Raw genomic sequence first — 18,676 nt, 5'->3', positions numbered from 1 at the left:
GCGGACATGGCTTGTTGTTGAGTGATGAGCAGAAAACCATCTGAAGAAACACATTTTGATGTAGATGGGCTACGGCCGCAGACCACACCTGGTTCCATTCCTGTCAGCCAGGAAGAGGAGTCTGAGACCAGCATGTCTCTGGGCACAGTCTCACTCACACTGGACAGCTGAAGACTGGAAGAAGACCAAGTGATTTTTTTCTCTAACTGTCCAGTTTCAATGAGCTAAAGCCCATGATGGCCTCACGTTCCTGTTCTTGACCCTATAGAAAAGGAACATAATGTTGTCTTCTGCAGTTGTAACCCGTCCACCTCAATGATCGATGTTTTGTGTATGCTGAGATGCCTTTATGCTTGCCATGGTTGTAATGAGTCAGTTGATTTACTATAACCTTCATGGCAGCTCAAACCATTCTAGACATTTTCCTCTGACCTCTTTTATCAGCAATGCTTTTCCACCGACAGAACTGTCACTCACTCAATGTTTTTTGTTCTGTGTAAAATCACTGTAAGAAACGGAAACCTAACTTGAAAGCAATTGTTAAAGAAAGGCAGCTCAGTAAAACGAACCACTTTGACAAAAGGAAGTAAAGCAGTTAGTATTTGAAGCCTTTTCGAACAGCACATACAGTGACACGGTTGATATGTGCACAAAGTGTAATTTTGCACTCACGTCCTGCTGTGTACCATGTGTGACACAAACATGGTTTCTGCCTGGAAACACTACAAACACTGCACTCTCTGGTGTCAGTTAAAACCGAAACTTTATGAAAGTCGTAAGTGGCTCTGCACATAGGGGTTTATGTAATCATATACGGTGGTAATGCATGTTTATAATAATCTGATGGCTGCATTTGATCACACAAACGCACAAACACAAAGCTCTGTTATTAGATGCAGTGAGAGCAGCGTGTCTGCTGTTAGGCACTTTTACTGTACACACGGCCTTCCTTTGTTAAACGTGTTAATGATAAGAGATCATGTTTGATCTTTCCCTCTTTTATTTATGAAACTTCTCTGCAAGAAAACAGTGTATACAGTATGTGGCTAATAACATGTCCACTATTAAAAAAAGAATAGTTCTTTTCAACCGATTTCTTGCACGGCTCCAAAACATGGGTTGGCCTGTCTGTTTAGATTTAAGGAATCGCATAGCAGGCTGAAATAGTACAAATAAACACTCTACGTAATAGTCTAAAATTATTTAGCACTATTTCAGCACACTTGCTGCCTTTTCCTTAGAGCTGTAAAGGTTCTATTGTATTTACCTGGTGGAGGCCATCATCACCATTACCTTAAGTGGGAGTATTTAGTCACCTCTGGGATACTCGCACCACCAGACATTTTATGTATTTGGCCCACTGTGCTCTTATAACACCATTATTTAATGTCTTTGTAGCAGCAAATAAATTCTGTCAAGTCTTGGCTGTGGACATTGGCTGCCTTTGACTAGTGATTTTTTTTTTATCATGCATGCCACAGCTTTAATGTAAGGCAGAAGCTGTGATTTCAGACTGTTTTCACGGTTTCTTTTTCAATGACCAGGCAGCAATATATTTTCTACATCATGATTACAATATAAGACACACTAGCTGTGTTTTAAGCAAAGCAGTGCTTTCTTTTTGTGAAAATAAAGTGTGAAAATACAAACTCAGTGCCCCCCCCCCTTTTTTATTACCAAAAATAACATTGATTTAAGTTTATTAATCCATTCTTTATAAGGTATCTGTCATATTTTGCTTGGATGCAGGTGACATGGCGGTTTTATTTTTATGTTATTGATCTTCATGTAGCTCTCTTAATCATTTGAATCAAGGTTGGATGAACAGTGGCGAACACATTCTACATCGTGTGATTGTGTTAGTATTGATTTTGGGATAGGCTCTCTCTCTTTTATTTGTTAAGAGACCTCCAGGAATTTTAGACGCCTGCAGCTCTCAGCACCAAAGCAGCCAGGAAGCAGACTCTCTCCTTTCCATCACTGTTTTTAATGAGTCTCTGAAACTAGACCTTTCCTCTGACTTCCATTTATTTATTTCTGCCTTCTGTCATTATGTATTATCAAACTAAGACTTAATAAATGCCCATTGCGGCTTATCATCAGACCCTGGGGTGATGATAAATTTGGCGAGATCGAGTCTTTGCACAGGGCAGGCTCAAGAACAGCTGCATTTCACAAGTTTCCCTGTGTTTTTATTAACACATTGAATAATTACACACGCCGGCAGCCAACTTGGAGCAGCACGCCACTTCCAAGCAGTTTCTCCTGCCAGCATCATCTGCCAAAGCCTTTTTCTCTGGCACACTAGAGAATTTAATGATTCCTCAAAACTCCTTCCCTAGAAGCTGATGAAGTGGAAGATGCCTTTGTATTAGCACCTCTAAAATCACATCAGTCCTACTGTAGTTAAATAAAATACAATAAAATAAAATGAAATGGAAAAAAACAGATGCAGATATGACAGTTTTTTGAAACTGTCATCAATTTAGTTGATTTAGCATTTTGAAATGAACACATGGGATGTTGGTGGCCTTATTTGTCAGAGCATTTTAAACATTGTGAGCTCTCTGGAGAGCAAATGTAGAACAGCTTGGTTGCAGCACGAGCCTGGATGCTATGTGCAAGCTGAATTCATGCATAGAGTTATGAATTAATATTCAGTACAAAAAAAAACAAAAAACATTAGGGCATTGCTAGCATGCTATAATAAGCCCATTCTCTTTCAGTGACTGAAAGATGTGGAAAAAGTGACCTGTTTGTTGCACTGCTATATTCGTCTACTTTTGCTCATGAGTCCATCAGCATCAGATGCTAGTTGTAGTCTATAAGAAACTAATTTTGCTTCCAGTCTCCTACTGAATTCCTTGTTTTTTTGCCACTTGTTTGGCAGGAAATACAAGATAAAAGGGCAAAGAGCAGATAAAAGCAGAAAGATGCTATGAAAGAGCAAGCGAAACTTAACAGAGTGCCAATTTGTGTGTATGGAGCTACTGCTATTAACGTAGTGATGGAACACAGCCGTCTATTCTCAGAGAGAGAGAGACGCACATTCACTGTGAGGTCTCGTTCTTGACACTCTTTTGTTTTGCAAACAAAGAAATCGCATTTTTTTCATGAATAATTTAGCTATTTGATCCACAACCGGTCACTGGGGCACACAGAGACTATAGCTCAAATATGTGTGCATGTTGATGAGCTGTTCTACAAATCTGATACTCATTAGTATCTAGATGCCTTGTGCTGGAGGGGTTTAAGCAATTAATTTTGTAACGCTTTATTTTCCAGTGCCCATATTGTGATGTAAGATGTTACATGGTGCTACACTGTATTAAATTTGGAAACATGGCTGATTTGAATGTGTTTAAATGTCTAAAAGCTAAAAAAAAAAAAAAAAAAAAAAAAAGCACACAAATAACAATCTTCAAGAGCTGAACTGCTTCAGTAGGACATAAAATGTGCAGGAATTCACACAGGCAAATAAAAAAAAAGCTTATAATCTTTATCGCATGAATTAATGTTGAACTGAGGTACAGATTACAGTGTGAGGTGTAATAAGTAAATAAATACCAGAAAAGTAACTAATGAGAATGTATTTTAATTCACAATATGAGATGCGATTGTTTGTACATTTTTCTCTAATATTAAACTGTAGACGATCCAATAGATTACTGAATCTGTAAAGACTGAGGTGTTTTGTTCTCTCCTATATTAACTCATCCTCCCGTCCCTTATGAAAGCCCCATGTCGTCACCCCCCCTTTCATATTACTAATGTTTTGGCTGGTCTTCTTGTCTGGACTAAGTTTTCCAGCCCGAAAAATGCACTTACGTGGCTCGCGCACTTTCCGTCATGGGAAATGGAGAATGTTTAACATGAACTAAAATTCATTTATAAGTTTGATTTAATTAATATTAAATAAGTATAAGTTAACTGCTTTTATCAGAGGATAGTCAAAAGATTACAAAAGAAATAAAAGGCAGACGTATTTGAATAAAGATCTGCCACTTTAGAAATCATTTAAATGGTGTAAATAAGTGGATTGTAATCAAAACTGTGCTGGTTTGTTTGCTCTTCTGAACTGGTCAGTGCTTAACTGTGGAGAACGGCGACTGTGTGGAAACATTTAACGGCATTTACATTAGACATCTGATTTATAAAACGGTTCTATAAAAAAATAGTAAGTACATAACAATAAAGGAAATCTGATGTAATTATAAAGACTTATGTTGGAATAGTGAAACTCCAGCATAATAATAGCATAACGAACTGCTACATCCTGCCCCCACAGGTAGGACAGCTGGAATACAGTGTTATGTGCTTTAGAAGATGGAGGCATGATGGATTTGAATGTGCCTCATTGCTGTATGACAGGAGTTGAATAGTGAATATGAAACTGTTATGTGTACAAGCAGCTTTACTCTCCTGAGTGCAAGCCTCATCACAACATTCTACAGTACATACTACACATGAGTGGACAATCTCTTTGTGATGCCTTAACTGACTGGTGATGTGCATTATCCGTGTTTTCCCTTCTGTAGGTAATATACTGTAGCTATGTGTTCTCTGTCTGAGAATCCTGTCTCTTTGAAAAGCAGAGACAGCAGAAATGTCACATAGGCTGCTTTGGCCATGAAAGTTGCTCTCACAAAATATTACTATTCGTTGAAGCTGTCATTACAGGCAGTTATATAAATTTACTAATCCACATTGCTGGTAAATTCTCAATCCACATTGGTCAGAAAGTGTTGATTAATTTTCTAGAACAGCAGTTCAGGCACAAGTTCCAGCTGTCAATCAAGTCACATGTTTATATGTATATATATATTTTTAATAAGTTTTAGCATATTATCAATTTTATTTAACAGGTCATGCACACAGACTTCAAGACTAATTATAATGGTTAAAAAACAGAATGCAGGAATTTAAAAAAGATTATTTAACAAAAAATGTTTTATTTGTAGATAGGAAGCATTGTAGCTATAAACTAATATATATATATATATATATATATATATATATATATATATATATATATATATATATATATATATATATATATATATATATATATATATATGCGCGCACACACACACACACACACACACACACACACACACACACACACACACACACACACACACACACATACACATATACATGTGTATGTATGTATATGGGTGGGTGGGTGTGAAGACTACAAAGAATATCAAGGAAAATTATTTTTTTATAGAAAAAATTCAAGCCTTTTCTCTTTTAATTTAGATAATTATTGCTTCACAACTCATGAAAATAAAAAATCCAGTATCTCAAAATATTTGAACATTTCAAAGAATAATCAAATAAATTATTTATAATACAGAAAAGTTAACCATCTGAGTAAAGTATGTTCATTTATGCACTCGATATTTGGTTGCATATCAAATTGCCCAAATTACTGCGTCATTGTTGTACAGCATGTAGGCTATCAGCCTGTGGCACTGCTAAGGTGTAATGGAAGCCCAAGCCGCTGTGATGGCGGCCTTTAGCTGATCTGTATTGTGGAGTCTACGGTCTCTTATCTTCCTTTTGATAATTCTTCATAATTTCTCTATAGGGTTTTATAGAGAAGTCATGCTGGAAAAGGAGATCAGCATCTCCATATAGCTTGTCTGAAATCTCTTGGTAGATGGCTGCAATAACTTTGGACTTAAAAAAAACACAGTGGACCAACACCAGCAGATGACATATCACACCCAAATCATCACTCACTGTGGACACTTCACTCTAGACTTCAAGCAGCTTTGATACTATGGCTATTCTCTCTTTCTATTGACTCTGAGACCTTGATTTCCAAATGAAATGCAACATTTACTTTCATCTGAAAAATGGACTGTGGACCACTGAGTTCATTTTCTCCTTAGCTCTTCGGATGTTATCTCTGGTTCAGGTGTGGCTTCACACTAGGAATGTGACACTTGTAGCCCAGGAAATGGAATTGGTCTTCTCAAGGCTACAGTCATCCCTTTTGCTTGTGCACCTTTACCTACCACATATTGTCCTTCCAGTCAAACTTTCCATGAATAGGCTTTTATACAGCACTCTGAACAACCAGCCCTTTCATCAGTGATCTTCTGTGGCTTACCACCCTTATTGAAGGTGTTTTTGAGTGTCTTCTGGACAAACGTCAAGTCAGCAGTCTTCCTCATGATTCTGGTAGTGTGTACTGAACGTGACTGGGAGAGTCGTGGTATTTATACCACATAAAAAGTAATTTGCTCAAAGTGGAAATTAAATATTTGAATGTTTTGAGATTCGATTTTTCACTGTTTTTGAGCGGTAGGCCACAATTGTCAAAATTAAAACCAAAAAATGCTTAGAACATTTTAGTTTACATATAGTGAGTCTGGTATATATACACTTCTCATTTTCTGAAGTAATTTTTAACTATCACTGAAAAATATTGAACATTTCCATGATATTCAAATTTTTTGAGATGCATGTGTGTGTATATGTGTATATGTATGTATGTATGTATGTATGTATGTATGTATGCAAATGTGTGTCTCTGCAATAACATCCATGCTCCCATAAGATCATACATACTGATTAATACTGCTATGAAATGTGACACATCCTTCTTTAATCAGTACAGACATTTAGTGTTTGTCAAACTGCTACAGTAAAGGAGAATTAAAACACTTTGGCACATGCTGTTACAGAAAAAAATATTTTCTATAATTTATATTTTAATTAAAAGATAGTGTTATGCTATGAATCTCAGACTATCTGTAGCAGTGTCAAGACATTCAATGCCTGATGACATGACTTCCACTTTAATTTGCTACCTGCTTTTTAATCTTCTCTATATTTCTGCATCTATACCTGTCTGTCTGCCTAATTTATCAATTTATTATGATCATTTGTAGAGGTTTCATGAGATAAGAATATACTTATATGTTGAACAATATGACTTGAAATATTTGGATGATAATTTTTTTTATTCCTATAAAGGCAGCACAAGGTCTGCAGTTCTGTCCTGGTGCTAATGGCTGAAAATTTCGTCCTGTTTGGAAATTAAAAGGAACACTAATGTACCAAAATTGTGCTAACGGGTTGTACTCATAGTCTTCCTCCTGATTCACCTTTTTTGGAAAATGAAGCCTTTATATTATCAATTGATTTTAACAGTGAGTATCCAAGCTGCTGTTGGCTTCTCGTCTACTCTAATTCAGGTCAAATGGTAGGATGTTTTTTCCTCTCAATGGAGGTTCTTCTTTCTGCTCCTTACTGAAGCCACAGCCTCACCACGCTAATGTCTTTCCCATGTTTTTCTAAAAACTACAGATGAACAGGAGAGCTGCTAATATTTGATCACGCCAAGCACAAGATCCATTTGCTTTTTGTAAATCTGCTTCATTTTTCTGCATTCATGCATGCTGTAATGTTATTAGTGTTTAGTTGATCTCCCCCCCCCCTCCCCCCCAGTTAGATGGATGAATAAAAAGCCTGCATGGTGAAAGCAGGGCAGGTGTACATTGTTATACATATGCATTAAGATCCCATAAAATGCTTTTTCAGTAAAGCTAGAGCTCGCGGCACAATTTGAGCATGAGATCTCTCTGTTGCCTTATTTCAGTTGTCCTACATGTGTTGAATGGTGTGATGGGGCAAAACAAGAGGAAGCACGGCGAGGATGCCTGCGAGTGAAGCAGATGGAAGCATCGAGTGAGAAATGGAAAGGGTGATTATCTAAGGATGGGAAGATGATTAATCTTCTCCTGTGAAGTGGAGCTATTGATTGTGTTGTAATGAATTCAGGAAAGGAGAAGCAATGGTGGAAAGTGGAGCTCGATACAGATATTTGCTGGGTTTCTTGCTCTGCAAAAAAAACCCAAAGGCTTATTAAATGGTATCACAGCCAAATGAAGCTCAACATCTTTACTAATGTGTAATAGACAACGTCCTCCTACATATATGTTTTACACTAGCTTGGTTCACTGGTTGTAATATATACTAATGTAACAAACAAATCCTAAACAGCAGTGGCATCATCTTTATGTGCAGTCGTGTGTTAATAATAATAATAATAATAATAATAATAATAATAATAATAATAATAATAATAATAGGAAGAAGAATAGAAGAACATTAACAAGTGTAGAAGACAGTATAGTAGCACAGCAGGTAGCTGTGTGTGTATGGGCTTTTTCTGTGTTTTCTTGTGTGTGTCAGTGGGGGTGTGTGTGAGAGTCTATGGGCTGGTGTTGTGTATCAGGTGAAAAGATGCTTGTGATATCTTTTGGCCACAACCTTCAGGATTTTGAAAGCTACTTCTCCTCACTCACTTCATTTACACCTTCTAGAGATGGACAACAAACATTTGAACAGTGTTGCATAATGAGTTTATCAGAGCAAAAGGTTTATCAGAATCCAGTCTTTTAAACATCTTTGGGAAACACCTCGTATTAAGTAAACAAAAGTCTTTTATTAATTTAGTAATAAACACACAAAGGCATCAGGTATAGAATAAAGTGTTTTACCTGAACTCGCTGTAATTAACCTTCATTACAATCAACTGGGATTCTCCTTTAGCCTTCTTTCTTATTTTTGAGGGTAAGATTTCAGGTTGGGAAGTTTTTGAAAGTGAAGGCTGTCTGTTATTAAACAGTAGAACTCTGTCGTTTCAGCCTCTAGGGTCCAGGGCTTCTTCTCCAAGCTTTTAAGTGTTAATGACCCATTAAGTTCCAGTCATTAAACCGATTTCATAGGACTCTGGTTATTTGTCCCAGACCATCAATGTAACTGTGTATGCTTATGAGTGAGATTTTTTTTTTCTCCCCTTTTTTCTAAACTGACTTTTTCCTCTGAACACATTAGTCTGTTCATTATACCAAATGTTTGCTTTGATGAAATTCATGACTTCCAGGGGAATAGTGCAGGCCGTGCTGGTGTTTGTGTTGTCTGGACCAGAGATTGCAATTATCTTATGTGCTACTTGCAAAATGCCTTTTGTTTCATGGAAAGTGAAATAAATGAGCCCAGAATAACAAAACATATTAAACCTATTAAACTTGTTGGTTTTATGAAGCTAATTTACAGCACAGTCCTAATATACTTTAATGGTACAGTTTGCCTATTGTAGATCTTTTCACTTTTTTCAATATTGAATGGAAAATAAAGGGTTGTGTGAGTGAGAGTGTGTGAGTGAGTGTGTGAGTGAGTGTGTGAGTGAGTGTGTGAGTGAGTGTGTGAGTGTGTGAATGAGTGTGTGAGTGAGTGTGTGAGTGAGTGTGTGAGTGAGTGAGTGTGTGAGTGAGTGTGTGAGTGAGTGAGTGTGTGAGTGAGTGAGGTGTGAGTGAGTGAGGTGTGTGTGAGTGAGTGAGGTGTGTGAGTGAGTGAGGTGTGTGTGTGTGAGTGAGTGTGTGTGTGTGTGAGTGAGTGTGTGTGTGTGTGTGAGTGAGTGAGTGTGTGTGTGTGAGTGAGTGAGAGTGTGTGAGTGAGTGAGTGAGTGAGTGTGAGTGAGTGTGTGAGTGAGTGAGTGTGTGAGTGAGTGTGTGAGTGAGTGAGTGAGTGTGTGTGTGAGTGAGTGTGTGTGTGTGTGAGTGAGTGTGTGTGTGTGTGAGTGAGAGTGAGTGTGTGAGTGAGTGAGTGTGTGAGTGAGTGTGAGTGAGTGTGAGTGAGTGAGTGTGTGAGTGAGTGAGTGTGTGAGTGAGTGTGTGTGAGTGAGTGAGTGAGTGAGTGTGTGTGTGTGAGTGAGTGAGTGTGTGTGTGAGAGTGAGTGAGTGAGTGAGTGAGTGAGTGAGTGTGTGTGTGAGTGAGTGAGTGTGTGAGTGAGAGAGAGAGAGAGAGTGTTATTAATCGTAGTATGTATTGTATGCTGTATCCTCTGTAGCTGCGGAACCTGAGCAGTCTGGATCTCCGACACATCTCTGAGCTGAACAACGAGACAGTGATGGAGGTGGTGAGAAATTGCCGGAACCTCAGCTCCCTCAACCTTTGCCTCAATTGGAGCATCAATGATAGGTATGTAATTCACACAAGCACTGAAGTGCTGATGGTCAAAAACCAACCCAGCATTGACCAACAGGATTTACCCATATACTGGAAATCTAAAGAAAGCAATTCCTGCCCACACCGGCTGCCTGTGTGAGACATCTATAATGACATTTTTACTCAGTTTAACACTTTTACTGAGTGTTATTAAGAAACTGGAAATGGAGATTTTGGCTCTGACTTATTAGCGGATTGTGCTGATTATTTAGTCCTTCCAGACCAGACAGTGTGATCCAGTCAATGCCATCTCAAAAAAATTAAACATTCAGACTTTTTGTGCTTTATAGATGTGGCAGGTGCAGAGATGTTAATGTGTGTTTTTTTCGTAGACATGAGAAACAACCAAGCAAAGAGTATGTAGTCAAGAGTTGTGTTGTGGTCATAAACTGATATCAATAAGTGGCTATAGGATGTTCACCACAGTGTGCAGGGAGAAAGATATTTAACAGATATCTCTAGTGTTTAACTGCACAGCTACAAGAAGATAGGTATGTTTAAAAATATACTGACTTCTAGATCCTGTGCGACATGGTTTCACCTTCTCACTGTGACTGACACTTTTACCAGCCACACACACACACACACACACACACACACACACACACACACACACACACACACACACACACACACACACACACACACCGTCATTTCACTGCCAATACTGTGCTGAGAATCATGCAACACGTATTATAATCTCTAACAAGCAGTGCTCCTTTTCTGATAGCTAGAGTAGAGGGAGTTTTATATATATTTGATCTTATTTAAGGAAAAATAAATTTGAAAGTTGTGAAAGTAAAAATGTAAACTGATGTATCATGATGCATGCTGTGTATCACAGAAAGATCAAAGACTGTAATATGTTCTTTTTGCCATATCATCCCACCTCTTATTCAAAACTGACTTTTTCTCAGTTTAGCTGCCTTGATGAACTGATACTAGAGCATTCATGGCCTGGAGGTCCGAAGGCCTTCAGACTTTGTGTAATTATATCTGTATAAATGCCGACACACAACTGTGCGTATCTGCTTGTATAGTGGTTTATATGTTTTTGAATGTTAAGCAATTGAATATAACATTTACTTTGATATCATAACACCCACAAAACCTTTTCCTTCTAAGGGAGCTAATGTGACATGATGGGCTTCACTGTACGGTACAACATCCTGTAAATGATTTGGAATTCATGTGTGGTCAAAAGCAGATAAAGAGATCACAGCTTGCTATAGAGCACCAAAGTGAGATGCATTATTCATTTCAGCCTCACATTCATATAATATTTTTTAGATAGTGTAATTTTCAGCATAGACCTTTGGTCAAGAGAATGTCAAGCCCTGGTCGTTGAGCATCACTGAGCTAACCATTTTAAGGGGCTTTTATTATGTAGCCTTCATAGAGAGCAGAGAGCTATTTTAGCCTCAGCCCTCTTCCTTGCTCTCAACAAACTGGCAACCGAAATCTTTGAAATGGATTCTTAAAAACACTCTTTGTTCCCTGTGAGTGCCTAATGTTTTTGAGAAGCTTTTTCTATTATCTTTAGTAGGGCTTTCTCACCTTACTTTCTTCAGGTTAGGATGTGAGCTCAGTAATGCTGAACTTTATTTGTGTCGTCGTAGGACACGACCATTTTGGTGGATACCCCCCAAAGTGAACGACTGGCTTTTATGTTTAACTGTCCTACAAATGGGCAAGATCTAAGAAGGGCAAAAAAGGCTCTTCTACAGTTACTAGTGCTAATCGTCTTGATGTTCTTTGTCCTTTGATACATTTTTAATTACATACTAAGCACATATCTTTTCTCCCTGACAACATTAAGGGGTCAGAATGATTAAAAGACAGATGGTTGAGAGGATTGAATTGGTGACAGCATGGAATTAATCAACACACACACACACACACACACACACACACACACACACACACACACACACACACACACAAACACACAAACACACACACATGTTTTTAATTTGTTCACTTATCTAACATTAAACTGCCCCTTTGAGCCCCTTTTAGTTTTTTTCATATTTGCCTATTGTGTAGTGAAGTAGTTGTACATGCGTTTAGTTTTTGTGTTTATTCAAAGTTACTTCCAAGTGTGACACAACAATCTCAGCACACAAATCCAACACATTGTAACAAAGTGCTGGTAAAGGAGCTGGCAGTGTTACAAGGGCTTCTGCTTCGACTTAATGACAGTGTGTGCTTTCTGTAGGCACAACCAACAGCTAGAACAGTGTACAAGAAGCACATGTTAACAGTTAATATGATGACAGTTCAGTAACCAAAACCTGCAGAGCAAAGAGAACACACCTAAACAGATATAATATTGTAGAACTGTCTCGAGGACACGACTGAACAAGAAATACCGAGCACAAATAATTTTGCAGTTCTGTGTGAAGGTATCCTACTGTAGGAAGTAAATTAGAGTTTATTTTGTGTCTGAATTCTCTTCTGTTTCACACGTAAACCGCTAATCAATATTTGCTGATTAAATATGAGCTCTTCAGTGTAGCTGCCTCTCAAATTACGTACTACACACTATGCAGTTACACTGTGCACTATGTACGCTACTGTCTAGTGTGTGAATTTTACAAGGGTAGTATCGGTCTCAAATAAACTTTTTTTTTTAACTATCCAGAAGTATAAGTTTTCTACTTGAAGCCAAATGACACCAAACGCTCACAATGTGATACCGATGACTTGAGCAGAACATGGTAGATTTTCTCAATGTTGATAAATAAATCGACGCAGAATGTTGGCAACTATTCTGAAAATATTTACTCATCCAGTGTAAGCGCCTGGTAGAGCGCCTCATCCCTCCAAACTACCCAAACTTTTTAATTAATGCATCATAAGGCACCAAATAGTGCATAAGTATGCTTTTCAAGACACACTTTAGGACTTCTAATTACGTCTTGGGCTCTGCTCTTTCAGAAAGGTAAGGCAGGGTCCTATAAACCGACTCAGTGAACATATATAAGTTCAGTTGGCTGAAACATCACAGGATGGTAACAACATTCACAGATGGAACTGATATGTAGAGGTGTGTATTGGAGGATGGCTAGGACATAGAAACACAGGTTGATCTGATTTCATGTGTTGAACAGAAGCAGGTGTTTCTCTCAGAAACACCTTTTAAGTGCCATCACTCTAGCTCGCAGGTGGACGATTGAGATTCTGCCTGGTCCCATGTGTTTCTGAAGAAGACAGATTACCTATTTAGAGCTTCATCATTTGCTTGCTAAGGCTTAACACCTGTGCTGTGTCGGTCTGTCTGCTTCATGGCTGAAATTGAGGCCAAGAGCAGATGATGACCACATGCTTCTGTAAAATAATATTACACCTATTGTTGTGGTTCTAGTGACATGCAGGTTAATCCACAAATGAATGCAAAGGGGCAGATAGCACGCTTACTGTGAGAAAATACAGCTGTGAGAACAGACCGCGAATCACTCAACAGTATAAAAGAGTCTATATTGAACTTCACTCATTAACATTTTAGTTGGAATTGGTGTTTTAGGTTCCTGGTCTATTGTCATGTGCATAAAGAGTGATTTAATTGAAATTCGTCTGCTGCAGACACACTGCAAACATGATCCTAATCTCTTATGTAGTAGCAAACTGTAAACAATGAACATACAAAAGTCTGGGCAAGATTATGTATGTGCTATGGACAAGTGAGATAATAGTAAACTGTAAACAATCCATGCCGTCAGAAAGTGAGGCAGTGAGACACAGGAGAAATATGGCACTTTAAACCTTTTACATGCTGTAAACACTGAAACCGTATGGTAGTGGAAGATAGTACACATACAGTAGAAGGACAGACCTCTACAGAGTCTCATATCTGTTCTGTCAGTAGAGATATGAGCAACAAATGATAGAGTAGTTTGTGTTCATGGTGCTATTGGTTAAAGTTATTTTAGTTATCGGTGTGATTTTAGTTTCATTTGTACAGAAAAGTCACTCCATGACATTTGGTTTTTCTCACTAATTTATTAAAAAAAAGGATCTGACTGTGAGTCTGTTTCAGGGCATGTTACAATTTCAGGTTTCTATTAATGCACTGATTCTAAGACATTCTAAGTAATCGAATGCATTCTCATTTCTATAGTAAAAGCTTCCACAGTATCAGATGAACTTTTAGAACATTGTGAAAGATCGTGCTGTTTCTGCTTGAGTCTGTTTCACGCTAAAGGTTTTGTCTTATTAACCTCAAAAGAGAGGGACAAAAAGCCTGGTTAATGCTTATGGTTATGATATTGAAATAAAACATCATTATTTCATGGACATTGTAATTAAATGGAACCTCACACAGATAAAATAGATGGTGTATTGTTCCTTAAATGAGTTCTGATTGTTGGAAAATGACTGTGGTATGAGAGGAAATTAAAACTGCAGGACCTACTGTTTTTCTGTCTTATTCATGAAATATCACCTGACAAGAAATACAAATGGTATTTGAAGGCCGCATCCCAAATCGCACACTATTAATAGTATAACTAGCGTCAGTAGGGTGTTCACACTGAAAAGTCCTACAAGAAGAAGTGCATTACGATGATGCACTTATTCATCGAATAAACCAAGTGTGGAATGTTTGACACTTCATTTACTGTGTGAAGAGACTCAACGACAGGAAGTTGTGTGCCAGTGATGCGTTGGGCGGTTTTCAGCGCCCTTTGCAGCGATTCCTTTTCACACGCTGTGGAGTTGCCACCAGATATACTTCTGTATAATTCTACATCTGGTTAGTAAAAAACCTTGTTCAAGTGTTCCATTTGCACTTTTAAAACTCTAGTAGAGTACACAATGCGTAGTGCGTCGTTAGGGATACAGCCGTTGAAGCTAAACTAGTGCAGGCAGTAAAACAAGAGCTCAGTAGCGCTGGACTTGTGTTCTCATAAGGACTCATGTAGCTATTTAATATTTTGTTTTTACAGGCCATTGATGTACTTGATGTTTGCAGAACTAATGTTGGTTTAATTTGATACATCAGTGTTTGCTCAGTACTTTTGAAGCAGGTAGTAGAACAAAGAAAACCATTTCACTCTTTCTTTTCTTTTTTCAGGATTATAAAAGCTTTGTTTTTTATTTCAAGATGAGAGGATAGTTTTCTGTGGGGAAAACAGGCTCTGTTTTATTAATCCTTCTTTATTGGATTGATTTATCGGTTTGGCAATCTCACTCCTCACAGGAGTTCATTACAGCTGTTTTGAGTGTTAAAGCAATATTGAGTTTACTTGTTTGAATCTTACCTTTTCTATTATTTTATGACTGCATTTATTTGAGGCGTGCTCAGCCCACGTCGCATTGCTGTCTCATGTCGCAGAGGACAGCGGTTTCCCCGCCTCAGCTGTCTCAGCCGTTTATTGGATCTTTAGTGATTCCTTTATAGCATTTGTTTTGAGGACTTTCAGAGAGGCTGGATCTCTGACTTGGTTATCTCAGGCCTCAAGGGATGAATTCTGAATTGCAGATATGGCAAGGCTTAGTGTGCCACTATTGGATTTTTATACAGTCTCCCATCTGTAGTTCATGACCACAAGCCTTTAAGGGTTTCAGTGAATCTGGTTGATAATGTGGTTTGGTGGTGGGAGTGTCAGATTACTCTCTCTCTCTCTCTCTCTCTCTCTCTCTCTCTCTCTCTCTCTCTCTCTCTCCCTCACTCTCTCTCTCTCTCTCTCTCTCTCTCTCTCTCTCTCTCTCTCCCCCTCTGTGTGTGTGCGTGTGCGCGTGAGTGTGTGTACATACATGGGGCCTTTGTGTCTGTGTGGGAATGTGATGGGGAGATTACCTTCCAGGAGGAACACCAGTGACACGCTGCTCTTAGCCTCAATTCCATATGCACAGTACATAAGCCTGCTCTGCTGAATCAACCCCTGCTGAAAGTGTGTGTGTATGTGTGTGTGTGTGTGTGTGTGTGTGTGTGTGTGTGTGTGTGTGTGTGTGTGTGTGTGTGTGTGTGTGTGTGTGTTAGCGTATGCTCAGCTTTGCCAAGATTTCACCTCCACAACTCTCACACCATGTACACTTTTAATGCACATAGTATTTTTGAAGGCCTTAAAGTTGAACTCTATCTAAATTAAATTTTAAATTATAAAATAATTGTGTGTGAGTGTGTGTGTGTGTGTGTGTATATTATATATATATATATATATGTGTGTATATATATGTATATATATATATATGTGTGTGTGTGTGTGTGTGTGTGTGTGTGTGTGTGTGTGTGTGTGTGTGTGTGTGTGTGTGTATAAACAAAAAAAAAAACCCATCATGCACAAAGAAAGAAGACCCCAAGGAATCGTGCAGTTTAGTTGGTTCTTGGGCTTATCTAGGGGTCCTTTTCAAAATCTTCTCTTCGATGCTTCCTCTGTATCAACAAGCTTTTGGTATTGAGTGCATAACGGATGCTTTTCTGTGGGGCATTTAAAGAATATAAATAAAATTCATCAGACTTCACTGAGATTGAATCTGATTGTGCATTATTGTCTAAAAAAAACCACCACAATGGAACTTTTTGGCTATGCTCACAATTGACATGTTTGTTATGAATGCGATGAAGAAAGTGATGATAATAATTATACCACTTTACAAGTATTATCCAGCCGGTTTAGACTGTATATCTTGAATTCTATCATTTATTCAAGGAATGTCAGAGAATATTAAATGCAAGTGTATTTCCCTAAATAACTGGTGATATAGGAGTGCTCAGCCCAGTGTCAGCTCTGGTACAAGTCATTACACCCCAACTTCAGGTGTGAAAAAAGTCCATAGGACCACACTGTGATGGCCAGGAGCTGTAGCTAGTCAGGAGAGAGTGAGTGTGTAAACATGTGAACAAAGCAAACGAGAGGCACAGGGTGAAAAGCTAGAGAACTCATGACCTCCAGCTTTGACTAATGTGGGCTGATGGCAAGTTTCTCCATGTTTTTGATTTTGAACACAGACCAGAAACACCAATTTTAACAGTTTTGTTCTCTACATTATCTACATTATATTTAAACGAGATAGCTAGATTTAGCGGGCTGCCTTCCTTTAACCTTCATGCATAAGAGCCTCTGGGAAAACTCCTACATTCAGCCTGTAGATCAGCTCATGCAGTGTGGTGTGAGATTCCAGCGCAGCAACTCTTTTGCCCTCAAGCAGAGTTTGTATCGGAACTAGCAAGCTAACGTTATGTGAATTCTTCATTACAGGCTGGTTATGATACGGTTACGCTTCAGCAGGTTGCCGCCAGTCAATTAGAGGTAGAACTAACCAGCTGACGCTAACTAAAAATATCTCTGGTTATGAAGTTTTGCTCTTAATTTGTACATATTGTTCTCATAATACTTCTATAGCACAGCAAGTGGTGAATACTTGTGTCCCGAATTGCATAATACTGTACTAAATAGTATGTCTCTACACCATTATTAGTAGTGAGGTAGTTCTCTATAATACTTAGAGTGCAGTTTGGATCATCAAGGCTGTCTGACACTGCAGGCCATATGTGTACACTTCTAACCTTAAGTGTATCTCAATGTTTTATTCACAAGTTAATTGCAATGGTCTCTCTCTCTCTCTCTTTCTCTCTTTCTCTCTCTCTCTCTCTCTCTCTCTCTCTCTCTCTCTCTCTCTCTCTCTCTCTCTCTCTCTCTCTCTCTCTCTCTCTCTCTCTCAGTGTGCCCCCCATCCTCCACACAGCTTTGTGAAACATAACCTTTACATCAGTGTCTGGTTGATACAATAGTTTACACCAGAGAAGGTACTCATACACATCAAGGGCTTGACCCTGTCAAACAATCTTACAGCAGTGTGCCATAAGGAAGCGGGCCTCAGCTTTCAGGCAGTTTCACCACCAGATGAAGGGTTGAAGTGTTAAAAATGTTCTTTACAGTAATGATAAATGAATATATTTCCATGTGCAATTTCCTACATGAGGGCACTTGGGAAAGCTTTGTCCCCATCCTGCACCATGGCGTGAGCTAAAATGCCCTGGACATTTGCACATTGTGTTCAGATGAGGTGTCTTTCAGTGCATTCTGTAAGTAAAGAGAGCAGAATGGTTTTTTATGGGCACCCCATGTGTCGAAAGCAAAACACCACAAATCACCACTGCTGCATTTTGAGTCATTTGCCCTTTGGAAAACTGTCTCTTCACAAAAGAATACCCACTGCATAAGCCTGAATCACAGCTATTTTGAAAAGGAAAGATTTATTGTTTAGAAAATTGCTTTGAAGATTGGATCTTTGACGGTCTGGTCAGAAAATGATAATAAGACATGGCATTTAAACTGAAGCAGCAGGATAGAAGTCTCTTAAAACTTCCAGTGAAAATGATATTTTTCAGAATAGTCAGAATTTGCATACATTTTTTTTGTAAAGCTTCTCATGGATGGCATGGTTTATCTCTGTAACACTTCACATGCATGGCCCTACATGTTCATGCTTGAGTTTTAGACACTGTCCTGTTGGAGAAAGCCAGAAACTAGTTTGTTATTTTTTTATTTCTTTGTACGTTACGAACATGTAAGTTTGAGAAGCCAGTGTCCAGCAGTACCAGCACTCCCTCTTCTCACTGTGTGTTCGTCAAAAATGAAAAAGACAGGCCCCAAAAGAATCTCGAATCCTGCTAGAACTCAGTGTGAATTCGAGCAGTTTT

General features: G+C 38.5%; 1 protein-coding gene across 3 annotated transcripts in view; it reads left to right on the top strand.

Annotated features, from left to right (window-relative positions):
• Window positions 1-18,676, top strand: part of fbxl17 (F-box and leucine-rich repeat protein 17) — a 208,727-nt gene that overhangs the window by 70,829 nt on the left and 119,222 nt on the right. For all 3 annotated transcript variants that reach the window (XR_003443863.2, XM_027167168.2, XM_047800166.1), the window contains exon 7: window positions 9,872-10,002. Coding sequence is in view for 2 of the 3 variants with exons in the window: in XM_027167168.2 (XP_027022969.1) it covers window positions 9,872-10,002 (131 nt within the window). In the remaining variant the exon portion in view is untranslated. The remainder of the gene's footprint in view (window positions 1-9,871; window positions 10,003-18,676) is intronic.

The sequence above is a fragment of the Tachysurus fulvidraco genome, chromosome 14 (assembly GCF_022655615.1).
Source record: "Tachysurus fulvidraco isolate hzauxx_2018 chromosome 14, HZAU_PFXX_2.0, whole genome shotgun sequence".
NCBI classification, from domain to species: domain Eukaryota; kingdom Metazoa; phylum Chordata; class Actinopteri; order Siluriformes; family Bagridae; genus Tachysurus; species Tachysurus fulvidraco.
Note: the sequence above shows the minus strand (reverse complement) of the source record. Positions and strands in the feature narration are given on the sequence as shown.